At 30.8% G+C, this 15385-nt stretch overlaps 1 protein-coding gene across 2 annotated transcripts in view; it reads right to left on the bottom strand.

Moving 5' to 3' along the window:
* The window catches only part of LOC143071102 (uncharacterized), a 33522-nt gene that overhangs the window by 15128 nt on the left and 3009 nt on the right, over positions 1-15385 (bottom strand). For both annotated transcript variants that reach the window (XM_076245195.1, XM_076245196.1), the window contains exons 2-7: positions 14925-15004; positions 9710-9794; positions 8870-8972; positions 7190-7359; positions 5431-5516; positions 2592-2823 (exon numbers count right to left, since the gene is read on the bottom strand). In XM_076245195.1, coding sequence (XP_076101310.1) covers positions 2592-2823; positions 5431-5516; positions 7190-7359; positions 8870-8972; positions 9710-9794; positions 14925-15004 — 756 coding nt within the window. The remainder of the gene's footprint in view (positions 1-2591; positions 2824-5430; positions 5517-7189; positions 7360-8869; positions 8973-9709; positions 9795-14924; positions 15005-15385) is intronic.

Here is a 15385-nt window from a genome sequence, read left to right as displayed (position 1 = left end):
TGGACATTGAGAGTTTTACCTTTTCTTTCTGATATTGCTCTTTGTTTTAGATGTTATTAATTCTTTAACAGGTAACAGGGTAACTGTGGACATTGAGATTTTTACCTTTTCTTTCTGATATTCCCCTTTGTTTTAGATGTTATTAATTCTTTAACAGGTAACAGGGTAACTGTGGACATTGAGATTTTTACCTTTTCTTTCTGATATTCCCCTTTGTTTTAGATGTGACTAAATCTTTAACAGGTAACAGGGTAACTGTGGACATTGAGATTTTTACCTTTTCTTTCTGATATTCTCCTTTGTTTTAGATGTGACTAAATCTTTAACAGGTAACAGGGTAACTGTGGACATTGAGATTTTTACCTTTTCTTTCTGATATTCCCCTTGGTTTTAGATGTTATTAATTCTTTAACAGGTAACAGGGTAACTGTGGACATTGAGATTTTTACCTTTTCTTTCTGATATTCCCCTTGGTTTTAGATGTTATTAATTCTTTAACAGGTAACAGGGTAACTGTAGACATTGAGATTTTAACCTTTTCTTTCTGATATTCCCCTTGGTTTTAGATGTTATTAATTCTTTAACAGGTAACAGGTAACTGTGGACATTGAGATTTTTACCTTTTCTTTCTGATATTCTCCTTTGTTTTAGATGTTATTAATTCTTTAACAGGTAACAGGTAACTGTGGACATTGAGATTTTTACGTTTTCTTTCTGATATTCCCCTTGGTTTTAGATGTTATTAATTCTTTAACAGGTAACAGGGTAACTGTGGACATTGAGATTTTTACCTTTTCTTTCTGATATTCCCCTTGGTTTTAGATGTTATTAATTCTTTAACAGGTAACAGGGTAACTGTAGACATTGAGATTTTAACCTTTTCTTTCTGATATTCTCCTTTGTTTTAGATGTTATTAATTCTTTAACAGGTAACAGGTAACTGTGGACATTGAGATTTTTACCTTTTCTTTCTGATATTCCCCTTGGTTTTAGATGTTATTAATTCTTTAACAGGTAACAAGGTAACTGTGGACATTGAGATTTTTACCTTTTCTTTCTGATATTCTCCTTTGTTTAATTTGTTATTAATTCTTTAACAGGTAACAGGGTAACTGTGGACATTGAGATTTTTACCTTTTCTTTCTGATATTGCCCTTTGTTTTAGATGTTATTAATTCTTTAACAGGTAACAGGTAACTGTGGACATTGAGATTTTTACCTTTTCTTTCTGATATTCTCCTTTGTTTAATTTGTTATTAATTCTTTAACAGGTAACAGGGTAACTGTGGACATTGAGATTTTTACCTTTTCTTTCTGATATTCCCCTTTGTTTTAGATGTGACTAAATCTTTAACAGGTAACAGGGTAACTGTAGACATTGAGATTTTAACCTTTTCTTTCTGATATTCTCCTTTGTTTTAGATGTTATTAATTCTTTAACAGGTAACAGGTAACTGTAGACATTGAGATTTTTACCTTTTCTTTCTGATATTCTCCTTTGTTTTAGATGTTATTAATTCTTTAACAGGTAACAAGGTAACTGTGGACATTGAGAGTTTTACCTTTTCTTTCTGATATTGCTCTTTGTTTTAGATGTTATTAATTCTTTAACAGGTAACAGGGTAACTGTGGACATTGAGATTTTTACCTTTTCTTTCTGATATTCCCCTTTGTTTTAGATGTTATTAATTCTTTAACAGGTAACAGGGTAACTGTGGACATTGAGATTTTTACCTTTTCTTTCTGATATTCCCCTTTGTTTTAGATGTGACTAAATCTTTAACAGGTAACAGGGTAACTGGGGACATTGAGATTTTTACCTTTTCTTTCTGATATTCCCCTTTGTTTTAGATGTGACTAAATCTTTAACAGGTAACAGGGTAACTGTGGACATTGAGATTTTTACCTTTTCTTTCTGATATTCTCCTTTGTTTTAGATGTTATTAATTCTTTAACAGGTAACAGGTAACTGTGGACATTGAGATTTTTACCTTTTCTTTCTGATATTCTCCTTTGTTTTAGATGTTATTAATTCTTTAACAGGTAACAGGTAACTGTGGACATTGAGATTTTTACGTTTTCTTTCTGATATTCCCCTTGGTTTTAGATGTTATTAATTCTTTAACAGGTAACAGGGTAACTGTGGACATTGAGATTTTTACCTTTTCTTTCTGATATTCCCCTTGGTTTTAGATGTTATTAATTCTTTAACAGGTAACAGGGTAACTGTAGACATTGAGATTTTAACCTTTTCTTTCTGATATTCTCCTTTGTTTTAGATGTTATTAATTCTTTAACAGGTAACAGGTAACTGTGGACATTGAGATTTTTACCTTTTCTTTCTGATATTCCCCTTGGTTTTAGATGTTATTAATTCTTTAACAGGTAACAGGGTAACTGTGGACATTGAGATTTTTACCTTTTCTTTCTGATATTCCCCTTGGTTTTAGATGTTATTAATTCTTTAACAGGTAACAGGGTAACTGTAGACATTGAGATTTTTACCTTTTCTTTCTGATATTCCCCTTTGTTTTAGATGTTATTAATTCTTTAACTCGTAACAGGGTAACTGTAGACATTGAGATTTTTACCTTTTCTTTCTGATATTGCCCTTTGTTTTAGATGTGACTAAATCTTGAACAGAACATGCATCACTTTCACTATGGACAGATTGATTGTCATCTGCTGCAGGTTTTTCAGACATGTCAGAATCTTGAGAATCATCAAAGTTTGGCTGAGGTAATCTGTTCATTCTCATATCCTTTTCTATCTGTGTTAGGAGATTAAAATTATCTACAGATCGGCATGGTTCACCAGGGCTTACTGAAACAGAAATGTTAGGAGATTAAAATTATCTACCAATCGGCATGGTTTACCAGGGCTTACCGAAACAGAAGTGTTAGGAGATTAAAATTATCTACAGATCGTCATGGTTCACCAGGGCTTACTGAAACAGAAGTGTTAGGAGTAGTGTTGTCAACGGTTAACCGGTTAACCGTTTGAATTACTGAATACCGAATATCAAATACACTAACCGGTTAACCAGATATTTTTTCACTTTTGATAGATTTTAAATAATTTGTATTGAAATCATTAATTAATTATGTTTTCTTTAAAAATTGTCGTCTTGGTAATTTATTTGACAGATCAATTGTCCAGTATATTGATTGCTATTGCTCATCCAAAAATATACAATTAATTAGAACTTGTCTCTCAGCTCGGGGCAAGATCTTAAGGAAACATAATTAGTATAAATGTTTTTTTAACAGAAACTTTAAATCAGTAAATTTTATGATTTACTTCATTATTTCGTTTTTGATCTAATATTGTGTAGACCTACATCTGAATGTGCAATCTCCTGGTCTTACTTTAAACGAAATTCTAACTCAAAAATTGTGATATGCAAACCAGTGTGAATGTAACCGATATATACTTGATAGTACGAGTAACATGCTAAATCATTTTAAATTGAAATATTATTTTCGGAGACAACAAGCCAAAAAACTGAGAAGACAAGAAATTAACATCTTAAACCAAAAAAATAAATAATTTGATTGTATCAAATTAAGTGACAAAACAATATAAATTTTTCACTGACTTCTTTGTAGAAACTTTATATTCTATAAATGTTCAAATTTGCTCATCTGAAATTTACTTGTAATAATTGGTGTATTTCTGGACATTTGTGACAATAAATAATCTCCCTAAAATTAAATACAAAGCTAATACAACTTACCAAATATCAATAATTTACCACTAAACTGACCTCACCACAAACTTGAACAAATTGTTGACAATACCAGAAATAGCATGCCTATGGCTTAATGTTACTTACAGTTATCCATGTTACAATACCAGAAATAGCATGCCTATGACTTAATGTTACTTACAGTTATCCATGTTACAATACCAGAAATAGCATGCCTACGGCTTAATGTTACTTACAGTTATCCATGTTACAATACCAGAAATAGCATGCCTATGACTTAATGTTACTTACAGTTATCCATGTTACAATACCAGAAATAGCATGCCTATGGCTTAATGTTACTTACAGTTATCCATGTTACAATACCAGAAATAACATGCCTATGACTTAATGTTACTTACAGTTATCCATGTTACAATACCAGAAATAGCATGCCTATGACTTAATGTTACTTACAGTTATCCATGTTACAATACCAGAAATAGCATGCCTATGACTTAATGTTACTTACAGTTATCCATGTTACAATACCAGAAATAGCATGCCTATGGCTTAATGTTACTTACAGTTATCCACGTTACAATACCAGGAATAGCATGCCTATGACTTAATGTTACTTACAGTTATCCACATTACAATACCAGAAATAGCATGCCTATGACTTAATGTTACTTACAGTTATCCATGTTACAATACCAGAAATAGCATGCCTATGACTTAATGTTACTTACAGTTATCCACGTTACAATACCAGGAATAGCATGCCTATGACTTAATGTTACTTACAGTTATCCATGTTACAATACCAGAAATAGCATGCCTACGGCTTAATGTTACTTACAGTTATCCATGTTACAATACCAGAAATAGCATGCCTATGACTTAATGTTACTTACAGTTATCCATGTTACAATACCAGAAATAGCATGCCTATGGCTTAATGTTACTTACAGTTATCCATGTTACAATACCAGAAATAGCATGCCTATGACTTAATGTTACTTACAGTTATCCATGTTACAATACCAGAAATAGCATGCCTATGACTTAATGTTACTTACAGTTATCCATGTTACAATACCAGAAATAGCATGCCTATGACTTAATGTTACTTACAGTTATCCATGTTACAATACCAGAAATAGCATGCCTATGGCTTAATGTTACTTACAGTTATCCACGTTACAATACCAGGAATAGCATGCCTATGACTTAATGTTACTTACAGTTATCCACATTACAATACCAGAAATAGCATGCCTATGACTTAATGTTACTTACAGTTATCCATGTTACAATACCAGAAATAGCATGCCTATGACTTAATGTTACTTACAGTTATCCACGTTACAATACCAGGAATAGCATGCCTATGACTTAATGTTACTTACAGTTATCCATGTTACAATACCAGAAATAGCATGCCTACGGCTTAATGTTACTTACAGTTATCCATGTTACAATACCAGAAATAGCATGCCTATGACTTAATGTTACTTACAGTTATCCATGTTACAATACCAGAAATAGCATGCCTATGGCTTAATGTTACTTACAGTTATCCATGTTACAATACCAGAAATAGCATGCCTATGACTTAATGTTACTTACAGTTATCCATGTTACAATACCAGAAATAGCATGCCTATGACTTAATGTTACTTACAGTTATCCATGTTACAATACCAGAAATAGCATGCCTATGACTTAATGTTACTTACAGTTATCCACGTTGATCTGAGGAAGTTCTTTTGTTATTTTAATGGTGTTCATATTGTCTACTTTAACTGATTTACTCTTAGATGATCTGAAATAATATATGTTTTCACTTACAGCAGTCATTAATCTTCATTCTCAGTCATAAACGTTTGTACTTATCATGCTTTTAGACAAACAATAGATGTAGGAAGATGTGGTGCATTCTTGTCCCTTAGTACATGGTTAATAGTTGTTGTATTGTCATTTGTACATTTCCTGTTTTTATATTACATGATTATAATAAAATCTACATATTTTTTATATAAGTTGTTCATATCCTATTTTTATTTTTGGGATTCAGTGACATAATTTTAGGTTTGAATTATAAATTAAATACTGAAATCAATCATAGAAATGTTTTCATGACATTGAAAAATATTTTAAACTTTATTGCACTTCAAGTATGAAACATGATGACTGACATCTCCATTTAAACAAAAACAAATAACTGCATTCTCTGAGTTAATTTTTCAATCCATTTTTAAATACAATTATGAATTGTTCAATCCAATTAAATTAATTTCAATATAAATTCAAAAAAATCCTTTGTCTATCTTACAATTGAAGAAAGAATAAAAAGTAAAATCACAAAAATACTGAACTCAGAGGAAAATCTAATCGGAAAGTCCATAATCACATGGCAAAAATCAAATGACAAAACACATCAAAAACGAATGGACAAGAACTGTCATATTCCTGACTTGGTACAGGCATTGTCAAATGTAGAAAATGGTGGATTAAACCTGGTTTTATAGCACTAAACCTCTCACTTTGATGACAGTCTCATCAAATTCTGTTATATTTACAATGATGCATGAACTAAACAGACATAATAAATAAACAAGAGGCTGTCACAACGACAGCAAACCGGATTTATTAATATTTATTTGTGTCCTGGCAATATCACAAGAACCATTACTGATGAATGGTGAAAGTGAAAATCGTCAATATCAAATTTGACCTCCATTTTGTCATCAGTATCAACATATATTAAAATTTGAAAAGCTTAGATTGAATGGTTCATGAGTAAATGCAACAACTTGAATGGAAACACCATTTTACAATCTTTCAAGAACCATAACTCCTGAACGGTAAAAGTCAAAATCGTCATTATTGAACTTGACCTCTATTTTGCCATCAATAACAACATATAAAAATTTCAAAAGCTTTGGTTGAATGGTTCATGAGAAAATGCACGGACACGACTGGAAACACCATTTTTCAATCTTTCAAGAACCATAACTCCTGAACGGTAAAAGTCAAAATCGTCTTTATTGAAGTTGACCTCTATTTTGTCATCAGTAACAACATATTAAAATTTGGGAAGCTTTGGTAGAACAGTTCATGCGTAAATGCACGGACACGACTGGAAACTTCATTTTTCAATCTTTCAAGAACCGTAACTCCTGAACGGTAAAAGTCAAAATCGCCATTATTGAACTTGACCTTCATTTAGTTATCAGTAACAACATATTAAAATTTTAAAAGCTTTGGTTGAACGGTTCATGAGTTAATGCACGGACAACATTTGATTGCCGCCCGCCCGCCCGCCCGCCGTACATCCCCAAATCAATAACCGACATTTTTGTCACAATATGGGTACAGCAGTCATCATCGTGTAACAATTTTTAAAGAAACAATTTAACAGAACTTATTCATAATTTCAACAAAATCACAGGAATCATGTGAAAGCTTAATCTTGACCTTGAAACCATTTCTTACCTGAGATCAGAATTGACTTTATCTAATGAATGACACACCACCCTGACAGGAGATCTTTCAAAGCCCACCATAATGTCTACCTCTGATTGGTTAGGATCTTTTGTCTGTCGTGAGGCATCAACCAATAAAACTTCTGATGGTAGCTGTTTGTGAACTCTTGTGTCTTTTGACTAAACAGATAATACCAAATGTGTATGATATCTGCTATATTCAAAGTTAATGGCTTTATAGGGTAAATCAAGTTATTGTTTTAAATATTCAAATTGTATATACAATCAGATGGAGGTTTTCAAATTTACAGCAATCAATGTTCTGAAACATTTCTACAAGTATTTTAATACAAAAGAGAATTGACATGCATTAGGTGAGAATCGCATATACACATGTATGTCTGTAGAACGAAAACTTTTATTTTACTACAAACAAAGAAGTGATGTGCCTTTGAGGAGTGACAATCTAGAGAAAAAAACTTTTGTTTTACTACATACAATTGACAATGATATAAAAGTATATTCCTTTGTACCTTGTAATGATAAGGTAAATCCTCATCACTGTCAGATAAATCTAAATATACTCATACCTTGTAATGATCAGGTAAATCCTCATCACTGTCAGATAAATCTAAATATACTCATACCTTGTAATCATCAGGTAAATCATCATCACTGTCAGATAAATCTAAATATACTCCTACCTTGTAATGATCAGGTAAATCATCATCACTGTCAGATAAATCTAAATATACTCATACCTTGTAATCATCAGGTAAATCATCATCACTGTCAGATAAATCTAAATATACTCATACCTTGTAATTATCAGGTAAATCCTCATCACTGTCAGATAGATCTAAATATACTCATACCTTGTAATCATCAGGTAAATCCTCATCACTGTCAGATAAATCTAAATATACTCCTACCTTGTAATGATCAGGTAAATCATCATCACTGTCAGATAAATCTAAATATACTCATACCTTGTAATGATCAGGTAAATCCTCATCACTGTCAGATAAATCTAAATATACTCCTACCTTGTAATGATCAGGTAAATCCTCATCACTGTCAGATAAATCTAAATATCCTCATACCTTGTAATGATCAAGTAAATCCTCATCACTGTCAGATAAATCTAAATATACTCATACCTTGTAATGATCAGGTAAATCCTCATCACTGTCAGATAAATCTAAATATTCTCATACCTTGTAATCATCAGGTAAATCCTCATCACAGTCAGATAAATCTAAATATACTCCTACCTTGTAATGATCAGGTAAATCCTCATCACTGTCAGATAAATCTAAATATACTTATACCTTGTAATGATCAGGTAAATCCTCATCACTGTCAGATAGATCTAAATATACTCATACCTTGTAATGATCAAGTAAATCCTCATCACTGTCAGATAAATCTAAATATACTCATACCTTGTAATCATCAGGTAAATCATCATCACTGTCAGATAAATCTAAATATACTCATACCTTGTAATCATGGTAATGATCAGGTAAATCCTCATCACTGTCAGATAGATCTAAATATACTCATACCTTGTAATCATGTAATGATCAGGTAAATCCTCATCACTGTCAGATAAATCTAAATATACTCCTACCTTGTAATGATCAGGTAAATCCTCATCACTGTCAGATAAATCTAAATATACTCATACCTTGTAATGATCAGGTAAATCCTCATCACAGTCAGATAAATCTAGGGAATCAGCTTTTTCCTTTTTGTGTGGTGAATGTTTTTCTATAAGCCCTGATGCTAACCTATATCAAATAACGATGGACATCAATATTATCTAGTACATATTTAAGTCATATCAAAGCATAATTTTATCTATATCACTAAGTTATCTAACAAGAGAATTTTATCTGTATGACCATAAAGTTACCTAACAAGAGAATTTTATCTGCATGACTAAGTTATCTAACAAGAGAATTTTATCTGCATGACTTAGTTATCTAACAAAATATTTTTATCTGTATGACTTAGTTATCAAACAAGATAATTTTATCTGTATGACTAAGTTATATAACAAGAGAATTTTATCTGTGTGACTAAGTTATATAACAAGATTTCTCTAATTCTATGGAAATTTATCCCTTTCCGAACCCATTGTATAAAAAAAATTTAATCAACGTGTGGTTGCTGGTGATCTCAAAAGATCATTGGATGATTTTAAGGTTCATGACCTTTTTAGCTAACTGGATAAATCAAAATATGCTAACAGGTGTTATTGAAATTGACAACTTTGTGCAATGTGAAAGGCACTCGAAGGGGATTTTCGGTTAACAAAAAAAGAAAATGTATTTTTAATCATTAGAGAAACAGATTCTTACATAGTTACTCATGGATTATCGGATTTATCCAATCTCGATAGTTAAATTATAAATTTTAAAGTCCTCGCCGAGACGGCTCGGACTTTAAAATTGATAATTTAACTATCTCGATTGGATAAATCCGATAATCCACTGGTATCAATGTAAGAATCTATATTTCTTACTTTCTTGGATTCACTGCTGTACTATTCTTCTCCGATACAAAGCTTGTGTATGGACTCTGTGGTTTCTTAATGATGGAACTTTTCTCTGAAATATAAACCATTTACTTTTCCATGTGTATGCCTGGTTTATAAATGTGCATCAGTATCTGTACACATTGTTAAAGTATTGATTCCAACAAAAAATTGAACCATCACCAATGCCATCATCCATCGAACTAGATAGTATCATAAATAATGCATATCCATTTGTAATTACCATTACATTTAATCATTTCTTTGTAAATGTTTTCTTCCTAACACTTTTTGAAGCCTTTCTACTGAGATTTGGTTAAAGCATCTCTTATATATATGGCTAAGTATTCAGTAAAGTGCTGTTTCAATGGGTGTCCCAGAAAAATGCATTTTTTTCATATTTTAAATTATTTTGAGTTTTAATGCAGGTAGCTAATCAATTCACTGCATGATGAAGAGATAATATAAACAGTCTCATATGAAAAGTTTATTGTTGAATAAAGTATTTTATAAATGAAGTGTTGAATTCCCTATTTTTTGCATGCTTATTTTGTGACATGGTCGAATGACCAAAAATCAAAATTGTTTTATTAACCTTTTTGTATGAATGGCAACTAGGTAAAAAGGATTTTCAGGTAAAACAATAGGGTTGGCAAGGTTAAGGACACTAAAACATGAAAAATCATCGAAAATAAGGATTAAAAACAATTTTAAATGGTCATGTTGTTGGACTAACATTTTCTGTCTTCTTCCTATGTGAAAATGAAATATAAGTTATGTAACAATAGAGGGCAATTAAATGCACAAAATATCTTGAGGCTTGAGCTTATTAACTAAAATGTGATAATTCATCATGAAGTTACAGCAGAAAGTTTTATTTTTTTCAGGAATTGTCATTAAAGTTTACTCTTGAACAATCTGTCCAACCGTTACGGGCGAACATTTCAATTTTCATTTTCAAGTTGCCAACTCAGTTTAAGTTTTTTTTAATGTTTATGACAACAAATTTTACTACAATCACGATGTGCATACGGTATTGCTGTCAACTGTTCCTTTTTACTTGAGGTCAACGACATTGAAGGGGTGAACACTCTTTCTGTCCAACCAAGAGATGGAAGTTACATCCAACATTTGTCCAAAAAAATGTTACGTCCAACATCCAAGATATTCTCTAAAATGGCTACCACAAGTCACAGAATCAATTTCGCTTCTACTTTGACAATTACTTAACCTTAAATACTACCATATAAATGAAAAATAAAGAGGTTTTAAACTGTTGACAGTCTAAATTAGACATAATTTTGAAAATTAGGACGTAACAAGAGTCCATTAATTTTCTGTTGGACGAACCGTAGGACAAAATCTTCTAATGTCGGACGTAACGGCTTTTTAAAAGTAAAAAGAACCTTGTTAACAACTAACAAGTCCACATAAACTAAAAAATAGTTCTCAGACCCTTCCTAGTCTCTTCTTAAGAGGTGCCCATTTTTAAATTCCCATTAGGATCAGTAAATTAATGAATTCTGTCCTATGTTTGTCCGACAGGGAATATAATCTGTCCTATGTTTGTCCTACAGTTTTTTATGGTTTTGTTTTATCCATTTATTTAATAATGAACCATTTTACCTCTTCCTGAGGAACACCAGCTGTAGATATTAGTATAAACAGCATAGTTTTGATTTTGTTTTTGACTTTCAATGATGCAAATGGAACAAATTCTCATCCAAAAATGTCCCCGTTTGTCTGACATATTTTAAGATTTTTCCAACTTATAAGTTAGTTTTTGAAAAATTTAACAAAATGATATACTTTAATTGAAGATCTTATGAACTGTCAGAGAAAAATTGATATATTTATTAACTAGGCCTTTATATAAAAGGAAAATATTCAATTTTTCAATGTCCTGTTACGTCTAACATAACCTCTGTCCAACATGCTATTTAGGTCTAATTTTATGTTTTCTGACTAAATAACTATCTTTTTACATGTAAAACCCTAAACTAGAATCATTCTCCTTTCAGAAAATAATGTTATTAAGATTGAAACAGCTACTTTTAAAATCATACATGGTGTCACACACTAACAACACTATACTGAATACTTAGCCAAATGCAGGATCTCAGGGGTTTATCTGGGTATTTTGGGAAAAAGGACCCTGGCCAGTTTTGGGAATTTTTTAACGCGGTTTTCAATGAGATTGGGAAAAACAACCAATATACCAGATGTTAGTTTTAGTGTGTTTAATTCATTGAACATTTTTTTGTTGGTGAAAATAAAGTAAGGACTACACCTTCTTTGTTTTTAAATATAACAACATGACATTTGAGTATCAAAATAATGAGTTCTAACTTCTTGAGGATTGCTACATTTTTTTGATTTTGACATGAAAATTTGTGAACTCAAATATTTTGAGTTCTGTATAAAATATATCCTGTTTCTATTTTCTTTTTTTATATATCTTTTAGTTTTCAATTTTAGTGTTGCTAAGTCAGCTGTCACATGTTTGGTTCTTTTAATTTTTTTATTTACTGTTTTTGATTGACAAACCCGGAATTATATACTTGTCCGTTTCCGGATTTGATCTGGTTTTAAAAAAGGAAATTTAAAAAGTGCAAAAAAACTATTACCCATACGCTTACTGTAGAAGAATTTGAAAAACATTTTAAAAACCTGATTTCAAAAGATGTCACCACAGAGGATCAGCATAGTGATTCAATCCCAGAGGTCGTTTATGAAGAATTAGACTCTCCTTTCACAGACTTGGAACTTGACACTTCTATTAAATATTTAAAACGTGATAAATCCACTGGATATGACAATATTATGAACGAATATTTATTAACGAGCAGAAACTTTATCAAACCAGTATTGTGTAAACTGTTTAACCGTATATTGAGTGCTGGCGATTTTCCAGAAATATGGGTAAACAACATTATAATACCAGTTTTCAAAAAAGGACCAGTAGACGACCCTGGCAACTATCGTGGTATTTCTCTCGTATCACATGTGGGTAAACTGTTCACATCAATTATTAACACCAGGCTTACCAAATGGAGCGAAAAACACAATATAATAACCGATGCACAGTTTGGATTTAGACCGGGTTATGGAACAACTGACGCCATCTTCGCACTCCATTCTCTAATTTCTAAGTCTTTGCGTAGTGGAAAACGATTTTATTGTTGTTTCATAGACTATAAAAAAGCGTTTGATAGTGTGTCTCATTTCAAATTGTGGTTAAGATTAATCAGATGTGGTATAAGTGGAAACTTATTAACTGTTATTAAATCTATGTATGCCAAAATTAAATGTTGTATTAAACTGGAAGGAAATTTTTCAAATTTCTTCCAAAGTAATGTTGGTTTGATGCAAGGAGAATCATTATCTCCTTTTTTATATTCTTTGTATATTAATGACATTGAAAATGAACTTTTAAGTCAAGGTTGTCAGTCATATGAGTTAAAGATGCTCAATTTATATTTGCTAATGTATGCAGATGATACAGTTCTTTTTAGTGAAACTATTGATGGTTTACAAAAAATGATAGACAGTGTAGACATATATTCTAGAGAGTATGATTTGGATATTAACTTGTCTAAAACCAAAATTGTTGTGTTTAGAAATAGAGGCCTCGTTAAAGCGACTGAAAAATGGTACTTAAATGGTGTTGATATTGAATTATGTGATGAATTTACATATCTTGGTCTCCTTTTTAAATACAATGGTAACTTTGTACATACACAGAAAATGTTAGCAAATCAGGGTAGAAAAGCATTATTTAGTTTATATAGTAAAATATATGATGATTGTTTTAACCATGAAACTATGTTATCTCTTTTTGACACATATGTATCTAGTATATTAAATTATAGTTGTGAAGTCTGGGGACATCACAAAGCCGAAAATATTGAGAAAGTTCACTTAAGTTTTTTAAAACGTATATTGAAAGTCAAAACAACTACTGTTAATTATATGGTATATAGTGAATTAGGTAGATATCCATTGTACATAGAGAGATATTGCAGAATGCTTAGATATTGGTTTAAATTATTGAAAACAGATAACTGTATTTTACAATCTTGCTACCAAGAAATGTTAGAAAGATCGATATTAAAACCTCGTGACAAACAAAATTGGGCATGTGAAATAAGAAACATATTATTCCGTTATGGTTGTCAAGATGTATGGTTACACTAAAATGTTATTAATGTTGATCATTTTTTGCTAGAAATTGTTAATAGAATGAAAGGTAGTTTTGTCAGTGAAATGAATACTTTTTTCAATGAGTCATCAAAGTGTATTTTTTATAGATATATACACAATCCAGATACTCTACAATTTTACCTACAAAAACCTGTAAACTATGTTTTTAAGCCATATATTAGTAGATATAGATTGTCTGCACACTGCCTTAACATTGAAACTGGTAGATTTTGTAATATTGAAAGAGAAAACAGATTATGTAATATGTGTGATAAAAACATGATTGAAGATGAATACCATTATATTTTAGTATGTGAGAAATATTCTGATATAAGGAAAACATATATAAAACCATTTTATTGGAAAAAACCATCTAGTTACAAACTTGTACAATTATTGTCTGTTCATAACATCAAAGAGCTTAACAATCTAGGTAAATACCTTTATTTAGCTGATAAGATTCGTTATTCATAATATTATACTTATATTTCATTATTTATATTATTTGCTGTCATTCTCCGCCATTGATACAAACTGTTTGTAATAATAAAACATGTATGTAATTATTCACTGATGCTATTATACTTGTATATGTAAATTCTATAAGCTGTATTGCTTCTGAATAAAAGACTATTATTATTATTAGTATTTTCCCACACTTCCTGTTTATTTATGGCAGCCATTGTTTGTCAATGTTGTTTGTCTAAAAATGTTCAATATGTTTCAACTTGGATTTACACATTACTTGTTGGCGATTTTTGACATAAAGCAAGCGGTTGAATAAAATAAACATCTCTGTCATTAATAATAAAGATGGAAATGAATTTTGTGATCATTTGGGAATTTTGCTCCCAAAATTGGGAAAAATGTAGGGTTTTTGTCGTTGGGAATGGGTCCGAAAACCGGACCCTGTGGAATGCTAGAAAAATCCATGTGATCTAACAGAATCCTATTATTAAAATAACGGTAAACTAAATATATCCAAACAAACCACACTTACCTTCAACTCCACTCACAAGATGTGCAGGCTTTGTTTTAGCAGCATCTCCAGATAACAGACGCCCTTGTGATAATGGTTTTCTGTGTAAAGATAAATATGTTATTTTATCAATAAAATCTGAATTTAGTAAAACAATCATTCCTTTTTCTATGATAAAAAACTTTGTATTGCATGTTATTTTATCAATAAAAATCTGAATTCAGTAAAACAATCATTCCTTTTTCTATGATAAAAAACTTTGTAGTGCATGTTATTTTATCAATAAAAATCTGAATTCAGTAAAACAATCATTCCTTTTTCTATGATAAAAACTTTGTATTGCATTTTATTTTATCAATAAAAATCTGAATTCAGTAAAACAATGATTCCTTTTTCTATGATAAAAACTTTGTATTGCATTTTATTTTATCAATAAAAATCTGAATTCAGTAAAACAATGATTCCTTTTTCTATGATAAAAA

Source organism: Mytilus galloprovincialis, chromosome 4 (assembly GCF_965363235.1).
Source record: "Mytilus galloprovincialis chromosome 4, xbMytGall1.hap1.1, whole genome shotgun sequence".
Lineage (NCBI taxonomy): Eukaryota > Metazoa > Mollusca > Bivalvia > Mytilida > Mytilidae > Mytilus > Mytilus galloprovincialis.
This window is presented reverse-complemented; position numbering and strand designations above follow the sequence as displayed.